The 17,643-nt window shown below is 36.0% G+C and overlaps 2 protein-coding genes and 1 pseudogene across 2 annotated transcripts; all 3 read left to right on the forward strand.

Annotated features, from left to right (window-relative positions):
- Window positions 1–4,612: 4,612 nt before the first annotated feature.
- On the forward strand, window positions 4,613–12,676 carry LOC132046515 (uncharacterized). The gene is made up of 7 exons (XM_059437162.1): window positions 4,613–5,129; window positions 7,255–7,397; window positions 8,484–8,755; window positions 11,033–11,187; window positions 11,454–11,716; window positions 11,844–11,906; window positions 12,040–12,676. Exons 1-7 carry the CDS (start codon window positions 4,868–4,870, stop codon window positions 12,295–12,297), a joined length of 1,416 nt encoding a protein of 471 aa, XP_059293145.1. The 5' UTR covers window positions 4,613–4,867; the 3' UTR covers window positions 12,298–12,676.
- Window positions 7,052–7,138, forward strand: LOC132048490 (U6atac minor spliceosomal RNA; annotated as a pseudogene).
- Window positions 12,677–13,507: 831 nt separating the features above from the next.
- Window positions 13,508–16,722, forward strand: LOC132046514 (pentatricopeptide repeat-containing protein At5g44230). Its single transcript, XM_059437160.1, has 2 exons — window positions 13,508–15,899; window positions 16,610–16,722. The coding sequence occupies exon 1, from the start codon at window positions 13,713–13,715 to the stop codon at window positions 15,660–15,662; it is 1,950 nt and encodes a 649-aa protein (XP_059293143.1). The 5' UTR covers window positions 13,508–13,712; the 3' UTR covers window positions 15,663–15,899; window positions 16,610–16,722.
- The last annotated feature ends 921 nt before the right edge of the window (window positions 16,723–17,643 follow it).

Below are 17,643 nucleotides of genomic sequence, written 5' to 3' on the forward strand. Positions count from 1 at the left end.
AAACATCCATATATTTCTTTCCATAAACATTTAGTGTACCCGTTCCACCATCCTTACTAGTTCCTTGCCTAAAAGCAAATACTTGTCCACATGGTACATTTAACTGTTTGGCTTTCCTATCCTTAGTCATAAATTTTCAAATTTTTATTTTACGAGTTCTAGGCGGTTTGTCTTGTGTATGTGTGTGCAGTATATGTATCTATATGGGATTTTTGGGGGCTTGTGTTTCATCATCAATTTCATTAAAAGTGTCGGTATAATGTTGTTGCATTGCCTCATGATCTAAAAGTGGATTATTTCAACCAACATCAATACCTAAATTAGGTGTTTCTTCCACAAATGTTTCCTCATTAAGCCCCCCCTAACAATACCACTAACTACGACACGTGTCTAAATCTCTTCGCCATTATTAAATAGAATTAATTTAAATCACACTCAAATAAATCACAAGAAAATAAATTGCAACAAATTAAATTAAAAAAAATAAAGATAGAGTTGGAACGAAGGTACCAAAAAGTAGGACAAATTTCCAACAAAGTGAAGTTTGCTTGTTGCAAATCACCAAATCTACTTCGGATTGTTGCAAAATCACTAACTCCACCAACAATATTATAATTGTAAAATTAATAATTAAAACTATAATAAGACTTTATAATATTTATTTGAGAGAAATTTAAAGTGGCTAATTGTTGCAAAGTAACTATAATTGAGAGATTGAGATTTGAGAGAAAGAGAAGAGTGAATTGGTGTGGATTAAAATAGAAATGGAGAGGGGTTTATATAGGGGTGGGGGATGGATTAAAGTGTTTAAAAAAGTTTAAAAGTTTGGGGGCGGGGGGGGGGATTGGGTTTGGGACCGTTTGGCAACGGCCATTTTTGCAATGGACGTTGCCCAATGGTCCGACTACCAACGGGTATATTTAATTTTTTTTTTTAATTCCAATTTAACTTGCTTCCGATTTTACCGCTTTTAACTGCTTAGGCCCGATTTTACGTTTGTTTAACATTTTTAAAAATCGAAACCGGACCGGTATGTAATAAATGTTAACGGAACCGTTTTACCTCGTCCGGTTTAACGGTTCAACAGTTAAAACGGACCGCCTATTGACGGGTTTAGACTAAACCAAGTAAAAATCTTAAATGGATTGTTCCATTGACACTCCTCCATCAATCATGAACATCAAATATGACATCTCGTGTAACCTATAATGTAAAAAAAAATAAAAAAATCAGTTCAATTATAAAAGAAATTAGTAGAACAATTTTTATTTTTTTATTTTTTACCTTTTATCAATCTTAACTTTATTCTCTTAATTATTATCCCGAGAAAAGAAAAGGAATGTATATGTTGTTCTCTTTATCCACCTCATTCAAACTCATCAATCTTGCTTATGTTCTTCAGACAAGTTAGCAAGAGAGTTCAGAAACTTGCTAGTATATGATTTAAAGAAAAAAAAAAAAAGTTCATAAACTTGTAGCATATGATTTAGGAAAAAACTATAGAACTTAAAAGAAAAGAAATTGGTAAATCAGTAAGTAGAAATTAGCAAGATATTTTGAGACTTTAAATTATATTCAGCTAGTTAATTGACCCGCGCTTTGGGCGGTTAGACATTGCGTTTTGAAAATTTAATTGATGTAAAAGAGATTAAAAAAAAAATTGATACAAAATATAAAAGTGTTTAATCTTAGACAAACATATATAAAAAAATCAAATGTATAAGGAAAAAATACATATGCAAAAATAAAATAAAAAATTCAAATAATTAAAATTTCCTATTGGGAAGGAAATAGAGAGAAAAATTATGTAATTTTAGTCTTCTTGACGTGTCTTTAATTAGTTGTAAGAATATTTATTTATTCATGATTAATAAATATAAAATATCACAAAATAGTTAGCATTTCCCTCAAGTAACTGAAAAAATAAAATTGTTTAGTAAGCAACAACAAAATTAGATATCTTATAATGGATTGCATATCCAGTTGATAAAATTTGAAGGGAACAATATCACAAAAAAGCCATCACAACATTTCCTTAACAACATAGTGATATTTTTATTTTATTTTTTTAAAAAAGAAGAAGCATGAAATTAGAACATACTGACACCAATTTAAGAATTTCGAAAATTTGATTTATGAAATTATATTTTTCTAATACTCCAATCTTAAAATAACCAAACAACAGGTTAAGTAAAAATTAGAATATCTTTCAATTTTTTCCTAGAAAATAATGGAAGCATACAAGTTCATAACATTACCATAAATGTACTTTCCAAGACTTAAATTTTCAATAACTAAAAGAAAGGCAAACCAAACCATAACTTTAACTGAAATAATAATAATAATAATAACAACAACAACAATGACACAATAGAAAATCTAGAGCAAAACTGTCAAAAGCATTTGAAGTATTTTTCTCACAATAATCAAATTACAACCAAAATTTTAACAAACGTTTGTTAAGATTTCTAAACATCCAAAAGATAACAAATCAACAAAAATGCTCAAATCTTAGTACCTAAATCCGTGAAGGGTTTTTAAAAAGCAGTTTAGTATTTTGGTAAATGATGGATGAATGAATATAAATAAACTCGATAATGACAAGCAAAATCGTCCTGAATAAAGTACAACATCATAAAACATCTTTCTCCAAAGGACGTCAAAGTAAACTTTAATATATTAATTACTAACAAATACTTCAAATTTCATCAATTATTTCTTCATAGCAATGTTTCATATTCCTAAACTAATTCAATCAACATACCCTTCAAATTTAGTGAATTAACTAACATAAACAAAACGATAATAAATATTTTAATTACATAGAAAAATTATTAATCTATATCAGAATTTTTTTTTAAACTTACTTCCTAATGATTCCCCCTTTTATAATCTGGATAATTATTCACACTAATTTGGCATAAGAAAATGGGATTATGGACACAATTTGGCATAAGAAAATGGGATTATGGACTGAGATCATAAGAAAGAGTGAGATGTCTGACCCCCAATAAAAAAATCAATTATTTCTTCATAACAATGTTTCATATTCCTAAACTAATTCAATCAACATACCCTTCAAATTTAGTGAATTAACTAACATAAACAAAAAGATAATAAATATTTTAATTACATAGAAAAAATTATTAATCTATAGCAGAATTTTTTTTTAAACTTCAAACTTCCTAATGCTTTCCCCTTTTATAATCTGGATAATTATTCACACTAGTTTGGCATAAGAAAATGAGATTATGGACTGAGATCATAAGAAGGATCGAGATGTCTGACCCCCAATAAAAAAAAGTGTGATGCAAGTGATAATTTGATATTCTAAGGATGCCCAATTTTGCAACTTCTATGTAATATTGTAACTAACTCTTTAAAGTTTCTTTTTCTCTCTGCTTTGTCATCTTAATCGTACCAATCTTCGCCTTCCCGCCATAGCTACAATATCTGTGGCTTCTTCCACTACTTACATAGCTATACAATGCACATCAACCTTTTACATATACATGTAAGAACGTGCACTGATTTAGAAGAAAGGTTTTTTTTTTTTTTTTTCCCCAGAATTCACGTTGCCATTGCTGCTGCGAAATTTTGCAAGAAAGATTTGGTTGGCAGAATTTGAGTGGAGAAGAGGAGCAAAAGAGGAAGATTTAATGTGGTACAGCAACTGAAATGTTTAATGTAAACAGATTTTAAACACAACCTTTTACTATTTGCAACCATTCGTATAAGTTGCTGAAGAGATGCAACTGGTTAGTCTTTTTTTTTTTTGAGTTTATAGGGTAAAATGGATAGTTAATTGGAAAATAAGAGGAAAAAGGCAAAAAAATAGAGAAAAAGATAAATATCTTTCCAAGCCTTAGAGAGCGCCACACCAGACCTATGTCCCGGCTTTATATAAATATATAGATATATAAATTTATAGATTTTGTTGAGGATGTTTGCATTCCAATTTTCACATAAAAATGGTCAATTGATTTTATAGTCATTTATAAATCCATTTCTAAATCTTTTATCTTTTTATAAAAGATTTTTATTACTATTATACATAAAACATTCAAAATAATAAATAAAATTTAATTCAAATTAAGAAGGGTTATATTAACTTTCTTCCTCAAATGAAAAAAAAGTGACATGCATACAGATGGAGAAGAAAAAATAAGTAGGCGTTTGGCCATGAAAAACAATATTTTTCACTTTATTTGAAATTTTGGAGTTTAAGTTGAAGATGAAGTTGTGTTTGGTTATAGTTTTTACAAAGAATATTTGATTGTTTAAATGTATTGAAAGTGAAAAAAGTGAAAAAAAGATTTTCGGTATTTTCCAAACTCCAAATATAATTTTAAGTTATATTTGAAATTTTTATAGCCAAACACCGATTTTTTTTAAAAAAAAGTGGAAATTTTTTTTCGAAAAAAAGTGAAAAATTTCATGGGCAAACGGGTCCTTAATTTAGAGGGCTGAAGCTATAATTTTCTATCATGGCCAATATTTCTAGACCCACGTAACCATATTTCCAAGACTGGCTTGAAAAACAGCAGCAAATTGTATCTTATCACTGTGCACTGCAATAAAGGAGTACTAGAGTATTGACAAATTTTGTACTAGAGTATTGACAAATTTTCTCGAGAGGGTAAAAACTGACAGCATCGCCATTGCCTATTTACCATTAACAACACACAATTTCCTCATTAATGTAGATCTTCCATTCTTTAAAACAAAGTCCTTATTTCCAAGTGTCAATTATAAAAGCCAAATGTACGCCAATTACCAGTCCAGATCAAAAACCCCAACCCTAAAATGCAGAGAAAGGTGACACAGATCCATCTCAGTAATACCTTCACAAACCCTAGGTTTAGACATGGCGAAGCATTCTTCCGTAGCTATAGCTTTGTTTCGAAAACGATGGTTGACTGTAGTAGCGCTCCTTGTGATGCTTTCAGTTACCACTGCCATTGCTTTTATCGTTAGAGCTAGCCTTGAATCCTCTTGTGATTGCCGCATAGATGTGAAGCGATATAGCGAATCAGCTAAACCGATTGGGGTTGCTGTTACTCAGAGCCCACTTAGTTTTATGAAGTCTAAGCTTGTGCTTCTTGTCTCTCATGAGCTTTCCCTTTCTGGTACCCTTTTATTAATTTTTGCTTTGTCTAAATTTCGCTTTTAATTATATATATATGGTTTAGTATGTTTTGTTTGGTTCTTCAATGTTGCTTATGGAGCATTCTAGAGTGAGATGTCGCTGTCTAGCTGGGGTGAAGAGTGTTATTTAGCTGTATTAGTGAATTACTTGTGTTGCTGCTGATCCTGTTGTTGTGGTTGCACCCCCTTTTTTGTATAGGAAGATGTGACAACCACTTTTTTTTTTTTTTATGTGTATCAAAGGTTGGATCTTCCATTTTATTAGCCAATTCATTCATTCAGATTGGTGCTGTTTGAGGTGCGAAAGAAAGTAGTCGCGAAATCAGAAGACTAAGTAGGCGTTTGGCCATGAATACCAAATATTTTTCACTTTATTTGGTATTTTGGAGTTGGAGTTGAAGATGGAGTTGTGTTTGGTTATAGCTTTTGCAAAGAATAGTTAGTTGTTTGAATGTATTGAAAGTGAAAAAAGTGAAAACAAGTTTTTTGGTGTTTTTCAAATTGAAGTTGTATTTGGAACTTCCATGGCCAAACGTTGATTTCCAAAAAAAGCAAAAATGTTTCCGGGAAAAAGTGAATTTTTTTTGATGGCCAAACGGGCCCAAATAAGAGGTGTAACTTGTCAGATAAGCGGGGATGGAGTTAAATAGAGAACATTAAAATGGAGTGGATGTTTGTGCGGTCCCTAATTAATGCTGCCGTTTATGTATCATCTTCCCGTACCACTTCACTAGAAGTTTAAATTAACTGAAATGTTATGGAGCAGTGCATTAGCTGAGATGTATATGGAACAAAATCAACTGAAAAACAAGTGTTGCATAAGAATAGATTGAGAAATCACTGGATCCTCCTATCTTGTCGCTTTTCATTCTGTTGATCTACACCCTTTTGTTGCTATCATGTATCTTTATAGCACAAGATAGTTGTGACTGATTTATTGAAGGCGATATAAAATTCATAGAAGTTTGAAAAAAGAAATTTGTTCTATAGCGGGAACATTGGAGTTATCTTGTAATTATATTTTGAGTAACTAACAGAGTTGATCTGTAACTTTGGATTCTTAAGTTAGCCGGTTTCCCACTCTTCTAGCACTGGCAATATTTCATTATTTGGCGAGTAAAATAACCAAGAGTTTTCAACTGGTACATTGAGCTTCGGCTAGAACCTCTTCAGCTGCTCCTTGTCCTGATTGCTAAAATGTTAAAAATGGGTGTAATCTTTTCTGACTGATGAACATTTAACTCATGTTGCAAAATGTGCTCTTTCATGCCCTGTTGATAATGCGCTTTCTTGGTGCTAGCAACAGTATGTCGACTTACATTTTCTGCTTCCTAGTTATTCTGTGTTTTAATAATTATTAATTTAATCCTGTATAACTTGATCTCACATTTCCGCCAAACAATGAACCACTTATATTACAACTTTATTATTTCAGTAAATTAATATGCTTCTTCTTGATAATGGAAATGAGACCCAACAAACTAAGCATGTTGCAGGTGAAAGTTTGCCTTTGGTTTGGTATGGTATGATGCATCATTTCATTTTGTTCCACATATTCTAGAATTCTGTTAGTTTGACTTTCTTCTTATCAGAAAAAAAACCCTACTAGTCTGGTTCTCCTTGCACTTGAAAACTGAGTTCAGTGTTGGCAAATAAATGGGCTGGGAGCTGGGAGAAAGAGGGTGTGGTTAATGGGGCGCTTTTGGACATTTTGGATAATTAAGAGAGAAAAGAAAGAAAAGAACTTTCGAAGAGGCTGAAAATATATTTATTAGGAGTTCATTTGTGTCTATTTTGTAGTTTGTATTGATGGGGTAAGGGAGGAACACCAACATGCAAGTTGGTTAGGAACTTGGACTTTTGGATGCTTAAAAAATACTTGTATCATACCTCCTTTGTAATTGTGGTCGTAGAAAGGAAAGATGGTTGGCATCTTCCCTGACGGGACAGGAACAGCCTTCGGGCTTTACCTGTTTACTATCTCTTTTGTAATTGTAACACCATCTTGGTTGAGTATCAATGAATACTTTGGTTTATGAAAATAGAAGGAAGAAAAGAAAGGACCATCTCTTTTAATCATTATGACTGTTTTTTCTTTTCATATAGGTGGACCCCTGTTGCTGATGGAGCTGGCATTTTTGCTAAGAGGTGTTGGTGCTGAAGTCTGTTGGATCACAAATCAAAGACCATCTGAAACAAATAACGTCGTATACAGTTTGGAACACAAAATGTTACACCGAGGAGTTCAGGTTGTACTTGGCAGTATTTCTTCCAGCTCGAGATTTTATACCTTTCCATTATTTGCATGATCTCATGTTTTCTTATTTTAAGTTTCAGTTCCAGTTCTAGTGTTTGTTTGTCATTTGGTATTGTATTGGTGTTCATTCACCATTCTTTTGGAGAGGACTAAATGTATCTCCACAATTGGTCTTTTTTCTTTTTCTTCTATTTTCCTGTTAGATATTCTGTTTTTCCAATACTTAGTCCTAAATTAACATCCATATTTAACTTTTCATGGATTTTAAGAAGAGAATTGAAAGTTATGGGTTAGACTAGAGATAAAAGTGTGTGAAAAACTTTAAACTGTAAAGACGAGCCTCTTGCATGAGTTACATTGTATGTAACAAAACCATTGTTTTATATATATATTTTATAATGGTGGTGTATGGGCCAGCTTATGAGCCTTACAACTGTTCCACCAGGTACCTGCTACTTCCCAGTAAACCTATCCTTTTCTTGTTTGAGCTTTTATATAGAAAAAAGGGAAAATCAATTTGGGATGGAGGGACATGCTCATCAAGGTAGATAAAAATTAGAGTGTATTAAAACTTTTGACTTTTTTGTTTAACGGCATCCAACAAGTGTATAATAGTAATATCGGTAGACGATTGTCAATACTATTAGTGGAGATTATACCCTATGTATTCTGCCCCTTATCCATTTGAGGTGATATTCCCTGTTTTCCTGTAATTTCTCTTGGCTTTTAGCTCTTTTAACATCTTACGATTCATGAAAACTGAAAGATGATAATGATAGAGGTCCTCTTTGAGATTCAATTTCTTTTCTATATTTTATTCCTTATTTGTTTTATACACAGAGAGAGAGAGAGAGAGAGTCACTCACTATATTTTGATAAGTGATATTACTCCTTATAAATAATAGAGGTAATTCTCCGCGGGGTTGTCTGCAATTCATTTATTCTGTTCCAGCAGCCTTAGGCAATTAATAGCTGGCATATTTGCAGTGGTTTGCATGTCTAGTCACTGAGATCTAGAAATTTATTCCTCTAGTAAAGATTTAAATGGTTGTGCTTATGGGTGCATGTCTGCTTTCAGGTTGTCTCTGCTAAGGGTCAGGAGGCAATAGATACTGCTTTAAAAGCTGACTTGGTTGTTTTAAACACTGCCGTTGCTGGGAAATGGTTGGATGCTGTTCTTAAGGAACATGTTCCTCGTGTCCTTCCCAAAGTTTTGTGGTGGATCCATGAAATGCGAGGTCATTACTTCAGTCTAGATTATGTGAAGCACCTTCCATATGTTGCTGGTGCAATGATTGATTCGCATGTAACAGCTGAATACTGGAAGAATAGGACACAGGAGCGGCTAAGGTACATTTATAAGTTCTGTAATTTTAATATTAAGTTGGTGATGGATCTACTTCCAGTGGCCTTTTGAGGTCATGCATCTTTAGATTCAAATTACATCTTGAGCATCATTTGGTTCTGAGGCCAGAATGTTCTGTTTACACACTAATGTGAATTTACATGATAAATAGAGTAGGTGAAATCTATTTTTTTGTTTGATTGTTTTAAGTTGAGTAAATGAAATCTTTTAGTCTTAAAATGGCACTTTACTCTCTCAAGATGCCATCATTTCCCAGTGTCTGTCGATTTGTACAGTCACCATAAGAAATGGTAGAGGGAGGAGAAGGAATACAACAACAACAACAACATATCCAATGTATTCCCACATGGTGGGGTCTGGGGAGGGTAGCGTGTATGCAGACCTTACCCCTACCTTGGGAGGTAGGAAGGCTGTTTCCGATAAACCCCCAGCTCAAGAAAAGGTGCCAAGACAACAATAATAATAAGCAGTAACAACAACATATAATAAGATAAATGACGTTAAAGAAAGAAAGAGAGAAACAAGCAAGCTATATGAGAGATATAAAAAATAAGCGAGTAAACAAAGATAATAAAACTCCTAATGCGGAAAAGAAATCCTCGCGGCCCCCTACTAGCCCTCTACCCTGATACTCGACCTCCACACCCTCCTATCACCGGTCATGTCCTCGGTAAGCTGAAGTAGCGTCATATCTTGCCGAATCACCTCTCCCCGTGCCTCTTTGCCTACCCCTCCCTCTCTCTTCGGCCCACCACCGGCCACCTCTCACACCTTCTCACTGGCGCATCAACGCATCTCCGCTGCACATGGCCGAACCATCTCAACCTCCCTTCCCGCATCTTATCCACCACTGGGGTCACACCCACCTTGTCCTGAATCACTTCATTCCGAATCCTATCTCTCCTGGTATGACCGCACATCCATCTCAGCATCCGCATCTCTGCTACCTTCATTTTCTGGACATGGGCTTTCTTCACTGGCCAGCATTCCGTCCCGTACAACATAGTCGGTCTAACCACCACTTTGTAGAACTTTCCCTTAAGCATAGGCGGCACCTTCTTATCGCACAACACCCCCGATGCGAGCTTCCATTTCATCCATCCCGCTCCAATACGATGTCTGACATCGTCATCAATCTCGCCATTCCCTTGGATGATCGATCCCAGGTACTTGAAGCTTTCTTTCTTCGGGAGGAGAAGGAATGTTAATACATAATTGAACAACATAAGACTTATGAAGAATAAAAGTTTAAGTGTCTATGCACATTCGTGCAGATAGATCTACTTCTCCTCCCCTCATAAAATGAGACAAGATGGGGTTTACAAGATTTAGCTACCTATTGGGAGCTGCTGTAATTATTCAAAGTTTCTAGCTGTATTATGAAACAAGGAGACAAATAATCTCATTGAATTATGTTATATACGAAAATTAAAATAGCCTTCATGTGTCGACCCAACATGTTACCTGCGGCATTTTAGTTATGGAATTGTATTATTAGCACATAAAAAATTGGTAAATGAACAGACTGTAACTGTTCTCGCTCTCTCTTTACCACTTCCTCTCTCACCCCTCTCTCTCTGAGATAGGTTAGGTTGTACTTTACACAAATCCAACTGATAAAAGTAAACTTTCTACTATGGAAATTTAGATCAGATTGCTTCTCATTTTAGTTAACCTTTCATCGTCGGGTTTCTTATCTATCATTGATGTCTTTATCCAGATCTTTCCTAATGAGATTCTGTTGGACTCAGGAAGTGATAAAGCACCACTCCAGGAAAACTATTCTGGTTTGCCGTGTGTTATATGGACAAGTACTCACTTGTATTATCACGGCTAGTAGAAAATGCTAACAGTAATTGTAGTGTGACATATACTGAAAGTACCCTGATCCTAATTGTGGTGGATGCTTGGTATGTTTCTTTGAAAATTCTGAATGCCTATATATAAGTGAAGTAATTTTAAACTCGAAGTGTATCTCAATCTATTTTGAGGCGTACAACTTAGTTGAATTTATTTTACTTTACCTGATAAAAAAATTTCGCTGAATTTATTTCTCCATTGCTAAGGTAATATACTGGAAATGTTCTTTCTAATACTTGGGTATGAATGCTCAAACTTTGGTCGAACTCCAGAAAGATAGCTCCTGGATGACTTCTTAGTTATGTCCAAATCTACCTTCTATTACGTTGCCTATTCTTCATTTTTCGTTCTCGTTTGTAGGCGTTGTAAAACCTCTCTTAACTGTTATTGATATTCTGTAGGATCAAAATGCCAAAAACCCATGTTGTTCATCTTGGCAACAGCAATGAGCTAATGGAAATTGCTGAAGATAGTGCGGCAAAAAGGATTTTGCGGGAGCATGTTCGTGAATCTCTTGGAGTTCGAAATGAAGATATACTATTTGCCCTCATAAATAGTAAGCCTTTTCCTGTAATACTATTATGCATTATAGTCTATCATGTTTTGTTCCTGATAAAAGCTGCTTTCTTGAATACATGTTTAGGTGGATTGCTCTTGATTAATTTTCTAAATTTATCCAATCACTATGATTCACTCGTATTCATCATCATGCTGTACATACTTTTCCTTAACTACTGTCGACTTGGATTTGAAATATGGGTAGAATTTCTCGCTGACGGTCCTTTTCTAACTACACTATGACCTGGACTTGCAATATTGCAGGTGTTACTCGTGGGAAGGGGCAAGACTTATTTTTAAGGTCGTTCTATGAGAGCTTGCAGCTTATTCAAGAAAGGAAGTTACAGTTGCCATCAATTCATGCTGTTGTTGTAGGGAGTGACATGGCTAGTCATAGCAAATTTGAGACCGAGCTTAGGAACTTCGTTATATCAAAGAAGATCCAGAATTATGTTCATTTTGTCAATAAGACATTGACAGTAGCTCCATATCTTGCTGCTGTTGATGTTCTTGTTCAGAATTCTCAGGTTTGTAGGCATGGGGTGAATGCTTGGTCACTTTTTCTTCCTCTTTTTCCCTCTTAAGTATGATTATTTTACTTATGCGGTAATAGCTAACTCCATATATTTCCTCCCTTCTATTTTAACCATGTAGGCACGGGGTGAATGCTTTGGTCGAATTACTATTGAGGCCATGGCGTTTCAGCTGCCTGTGTTGGTAATTGCCATTTTTCTTCCTCCATCTTGGCTTGTTGTTATTCTTTTACAGGCAGCAGTTCCATTTTATAATCTTAAATATTCCATTGGATTGGAAAAACTTACCCTCTCATCCATTTGCCTTTCCATTTCAGGGAACTGCAGCTGGTGGCACCCAAGAAATTGTATTAAATGGTACGACTGGTCTTCTACATCCTGCGGGGAAAGAAGGGATAATGCCACTTGCAAAAAACATTGTTAAATTAGCCACCCACGTTGAGCGGAGGCTTACAATGGGTAAGAAAGGGTATGAGAGGGTAAAAGAGAGATTTCTTGAGCGTCACATGGAAGAAAGAATCGCAGCAGTTCTAAAGGACGTGTTGCAAAAAGCAAAGGTACACCAAAGGGCATGATCTCTGTTCTCAGTTGGAGCTGCATTTGTAGATGTGACGTGGAAATTTATAAGCTGTGAGTAGGTGGTCAACAACAGGAAATGAAGTACCATAGGGAAACAGTTCAGTGTCCTCTTGCTTATATATTTTGAGTGTAAAAAAGAAAGAGACATTTTCATCCTTGATGTTGTCAATGTGGTGTCGAAGGACTAGTGCTCCTAATCATTCACCATAATTTTGCACTTCTTTTTGGTTTGTGGGCAGGTTAGTACATAGTCTGGGAGGATGTAGTATGATTTTATGGACGTTTGGGTAATGTCCTTTGCATCATTGTGTTCTGGACCTGTATTTCCTGTAATAGAGTGGGGTTCCTTTTTTAGGTCAAGAAAGCTAAAATTATCTCTTCCCTCCTCAACTAACACAAATACACAATTACACACTCCTTAGGTAACAAGTCTTGTTAATCCAGAGGGGCGGATGCAAGATTTGAATTTTATGGGTTTTGAGTTTGGAATTCCACTCCTACTTAAGTGATTTATTGTGATGTTTGAGTTCCCTCGTATCATAACTTCTCAGAGACGTGAGTGACCTACGTTAAAATGTTGCAAAAATGACGTGAAGGCTTTAGTATACCAAAATAGAATGCTGACAGATGAACCATCACCGCTCTTCGCCGAGAGGAGTTTGAATAAAGACCGATTATATATGTCGGTTTGTACACTACGGAATGATAAGAACGGACAGCGTTTCAACTCATCAAACTGAGATTATGGTTAGTAATCAAAAGAATTTACTAAGAGATGGGTATTAATCAAAAGAATTTACTAAGAGCTTATGGTTCTCAACAAAACCACAATGTTCATGCGAAAAGGAGAAAACAAAAAGAAATGATGAATGACCCTCAATTTTGTTAACTAAAGTTTCATTGCAGGCAGATTAATGAATTGATGCCCAATTTCCTATCTAAATTTAGTTTTATTTAGAGATGTGGATTCTTGTACTTTCAACTCCTTCACCTAATCATGACTGTCTATGTATTTTCACTTTAATTTTTAACTAATAAAATTAAATTATTTATTTCCATGTAAATGAGTGCAAGAAAGTGTTTACCCTTCTGGTAATGACGTTTGCGTCAATTTGATGCAATTCAATTAATTAACCACACAATCACAAAGCTAGACCCCTTGAAATAGTACCGTCCAAAAACATTGGGGCTCACACAGGTAATCTTTTCCATCGAGTTCGAGCTTATATGAATCACCAACTTCCACAACTGTAAAAATTTTAGATTCATTAAACTATTTAGATTTAATTTTTTTTTTTTAAACTATTATATGCAAGTCATTTACAGTCAATTGCCATCATAGTTAGCTCTCCCTTGTCCTTCTACTTCCGGTTTCATATTGTCTCAACTCTAGACCTTAGCTTTGCATGTAATGGTTTCACTTGCTCGTAAGCTGATAGTATCCAGGAACCCTAGTCCAATACCCAGAAACCCACAAGCTTTGCAGCCCTTTGTCCCATTTTCCCGTCTTCAAGAAACAAAACTCTTAGAATGTCATCTAGTTTCACTTCTTGACAACTGTAACAGCCTAATTCAGATCAAACAAGTACATGCTCACGTTATTCGTAAAGGTCTTGACCAATGCTGCTATGTTCTCGCAAAACTACTACGTATGCTCACAAAAATCAATGTCCCAATGGAACCATATCCCTGTCTTGTATTTCATCAAGTGGAATATCGTAACCCTTTTTTATGGACAGCTTTAATTCGTGGTTATTCAATTCAAGGACCATTGAAAGAGGCTGTGCGTTTGTATAATGCTATGAGAAGGGAAAATATATCGCCTGTTTCTTTTACTTTGACTGCTTTGCTCAAGGGTTGTTGTGATGAGTTTGAGTTGAATTTAGGTAGGCAGATTCATTGTCAGGGAATAAAGATTGGTGGGTTTTGTAAAGATATGTTTGTTCATAATATTTTGATTGATGTGTATGTTAAATGTGGTTGGTTGGATTGTGGTCGAAGGGTGTTCGATGAAATGTCTGAGAGGGATGTGATTTCGTGGACTTCGTTAATTGTTGCGTATTCAAAGAGAGCAGATATGGAGGCAGCTGCTGAGCTGTTTGAGAGATTGCCTGTGAAGGATTTGGTTGCGTGGACTGCTATGGTGTCGGGTTTTGCACAGAATGCTAAGCCAAGGGAAGCATTGGAGTTCTTCTATAGGATGCAGTCTGGAGGTGTGGAGACTGATGAGTTCACATTGGTTGCGGTTATTTCAGCTTGTGCACAGTTGGGAGCTGCTAAGTATGCAAATTGGGTTCGTGATTTGGCTGAGGGATATGGTTTTGGACCTGCTAATCACGTTATGGTGGGGTCTGCATTTATCGATATGTACTCCAAGTGTGGGAATGTGGAGGAAGCGTATAAGGTTTTTATGAAAATGAAGGAAAAGAATGTGTTCTCGTATAGTTCGATGATTGTTGGGTTTGCAATGCATGGATGTGCGAATGCTGCATTAGATTTGTTTGAAGAAATGGTGAAAACTGAGGTAAAGCCTAATAAGGTGACATTCATTGGTGTTCTTATGGCTTGTACTCATGCAGGTTTGGTAGAAAGGGGTCGACACCTGTTTGATATAATGGAGAAACATTATGGTGTTGAACCATCAATAGAACATTATGCTTGCATGATTGATCTCCTTGGCAGGGCTGGGCAACTAGAAGAAGCTCTTGAGCTTATCAAAGCTATGCCAATGGAAGCTAATAGTGGTGTCTGGGGAGCTTTGCTGGGAGCTTGTCGGATTCATGGTAATCCTGAAATCGCAGAAGTTGCTGCTAGCCATTTATTTGAGCTTGAACCTGATAGCATTGGAAACTATGTCTTGCTTGCCAATACATACGCTACAGCGGGAAGGTGGGAAGATGTTTTAGGGGTAAGGAAATTAATAAAACAAAAACTGCTGAGAAAGGACCCTTCACGCAGCTGGATTGAAGGCAAAGAGGGGTTGATTCATGAGTTCTATGCTGGTGATATGACCCACCCAAACTCGAAAGAGATTAAGGAAGCACTAGAGGATCTTATTAGTCGGCTTAAGTCACACGGCTACGAGCCAAACTTAAGCTCTGTGCCTTATGATCTGAGTGAGGAACATAAAAAACGAGTACTTCTTACACACAGTGAGAAGCTGGCTTTGGCATATGGGCTGCTCATCACTGATTCTGCTGGGTCTACCATTAGGATCATGAAAAATCTAAGAATCTGTGAAGATTGCCACTCATTTATGTGCGGTGCATCTCAAATCACTGGCAGGGAGATTATTGTCAGGGATAACAAGAGATTTCACCATTTCCGAAATGGTGTGTGCTCTTGTGGTAACTTTTGGTAATTGAAGGAAGAGCCGTCATTTTTCTGAAGTGCCACTCTAAGTGAGCTTGAAGGATCCTTTTCTTTGGAAATTGCCATTACTTGGTCACAAGTGCCATAGTTGTTCAAAAGGTTTTTGAATTGCTTTTTAGACTTGAGGGATTGGAATTCTTGCTCAACTGAAGATATGATTAATTCATTCAAGGACGAATCTAAATTCCAGAATTTCTATGATCGAAGGTGCCAAGCTAGATGACAGGTGATTGAACTGCACATATTTTTTTAAAAACATGCAGTGACATTTTAATGTTGTGCTCACCTGGTACATACTTAGAGCTCTCATTTAACAAATAGTTGATCAATGCTGAGTTTTGTTAACTTTGAAGCCTGATTCAAATGCATATCTCGCTGCAGCAGTCTAGCTATATGGAAGCCTCTAAGGCTTATCTCACTATAATATCTGTGTGTGTGCTCTCAAGTTCGTTGTGGCGTAATGAAATGGGTTGACCATTGGTCTTACTTGCCATGTCAACAGAAGTCTTGCTGGTCCGGACACTGCAGTTGTAAAACAGAAGCTCCTTATTGGTCTTACCTGCCATGTATACATTTTTTTGGAGCTCAACTGGATAATTAACTTTGTTATTTAGTGGGAATAAATGACATATCTGGGTTTACATGAGGGTTATACTATATTGATTTATTAAGTAAAAAGTTTGTGAACTAAATAGAGATTACATGCTGCTCTAGGGCTGTGACCTTCTTTGGATGTCAATGGGTCGAAATATGGAACTAGTTCACTAAGAAGAAAACTCCTCCAGAAGTACGTTTTACATAGAAAAGCTAGAGTTATAGCAACTTAGAATGTAATGCTTTTACATTTTTCAGAAAAGCTTCTTTCTTATGCTCTTACGCTTGCATTTTCTGACTTCTATTATATTTTTGTGGTGTCGTTTTCCTGTGAATGTGAAGGTCCATTCTCCTCCGCTTACGAAGAGAGGGAAGTGTTTCTCACTGCATCTTTGGGTTCTGAACATGGAGATGTCATAACCTGGCAAGATCTGGTACACTACAGGCATTTTGCTTATTACAACTTGTTGGCCAAAGTTCAGGGGGAACAAGTTTCTCTTTAGATAGCATTTCTGACTCGCTGTGCCGAGTATTCACGCTTGTTGCAGCAAAAGACCGAAAAAGGCAATTTTGAAGTTGGTATTGTGTGGGGGATCAGAAGATTGGTTCCAGTCTAAGTTACTCGGACTCTTTGAAAATGTTGCCGCACCCGTGTCGGATCCTCCAAAAATACACTATTTTGTGAAGGATCTGACATGCACCAACGACATTTTAGGAGAGTCCTATAGTAACATAGGTTCCAGTTACTATCGGCCGAAGTTTTTATTGCAAAATCAGTTTGTCGGGCAGATGAAATGTACGATCAGCTTTCATGGTACTCCTGTTAAATTCTCCAGCCCATTTGGTGGATAGTTCCGACTGTCGCAGAGAATAAGATTGAATCTTGAAATTGGAATTCTCTGTGGGCGCACACATGAATCAACTCTGATGCCATGTGGGCTTCAATCTTATGGAAAACTATGTTGGCAGAAGTAGTGGGGAACAGGAAGGGCTACTCTGAGCAGATGCAGGAAGCAGGGGCATTTGATCTGGTTACAAAACGAGTTCAGGCAGCTTTTACTAGGCTAGAAATTGAAGCAATTTCCTCATCATACACGGCCGAGCATTCAGCTTGGGCCTTCCAAGCTTGCTTACTTTGGTGTGTCCAGTTTTTACTCTGTTGTAATAGTGACTTCCGCAGAAAGAGTTGGATGTTCATTTTAGAAGGCATTGTTTTAACAGTACTTATTTGATATTGTTCCCGAGTATAGGTTCTTTTTCACATGTTCCTCATCTGTTTTTTCCCCAATTAGTTACATCGCGGATTAAAGTAAGAGATGAGAAATTAATAATCTGTGCTATCTTTTATGTCATTGTTAACACCATTCATCATCCAC

Source organism: Lycium ferocissimum, chromosome 2, assembly GCF_029784015.1.
Source record: "Lycium ferocissimum isolate CSIRO_LF1 chromosome 2, AGI_CSIRO_Lferr_CH_V1, whole genome shotgun sequence".
NCBI lineage: Eukaryota > Viridiplantae > Streptophyta > Magnoliopsida > Solanales > Solanaceae > Lycium > Lycium ferocissimum.

What these genes read in the sequence shown, in the direction of transcription:
- LOC132046515 (XM_059437162.1), top strand. Translation starts at nt 4,868, where the DNA reads ATGGCGAAGCATTCTTCCGTAGCTATAGCTTTGTTTCGAAAACGATGG. An exon ending in ACTATTTGCCCTCATAAATA is followed by an intron (nt 11,188 to 11,453) that starts GTAAGCCTTTTC and finishes GCAATATTGCAG; the next exon opens with GTGTTACTCGTGGGAAGGGG. An exon ending in TTCTTGTTCAGAATTCTCAG is followed by an intron (nt 11,717 to 11,843) that starts GTTTGTAGGCAT and finishes TTAACCATGTAG; the next exon opens with GCACGGGGTGAATGCTTTGG.
- LOC132046514 (XM_059437160.1), top strand. Translation starts at nt 13,713, where the DNA reads ATGGTTTCACTTGCTCGTAAGCTGATAGTATCCAGGAACCCTAGTCCA.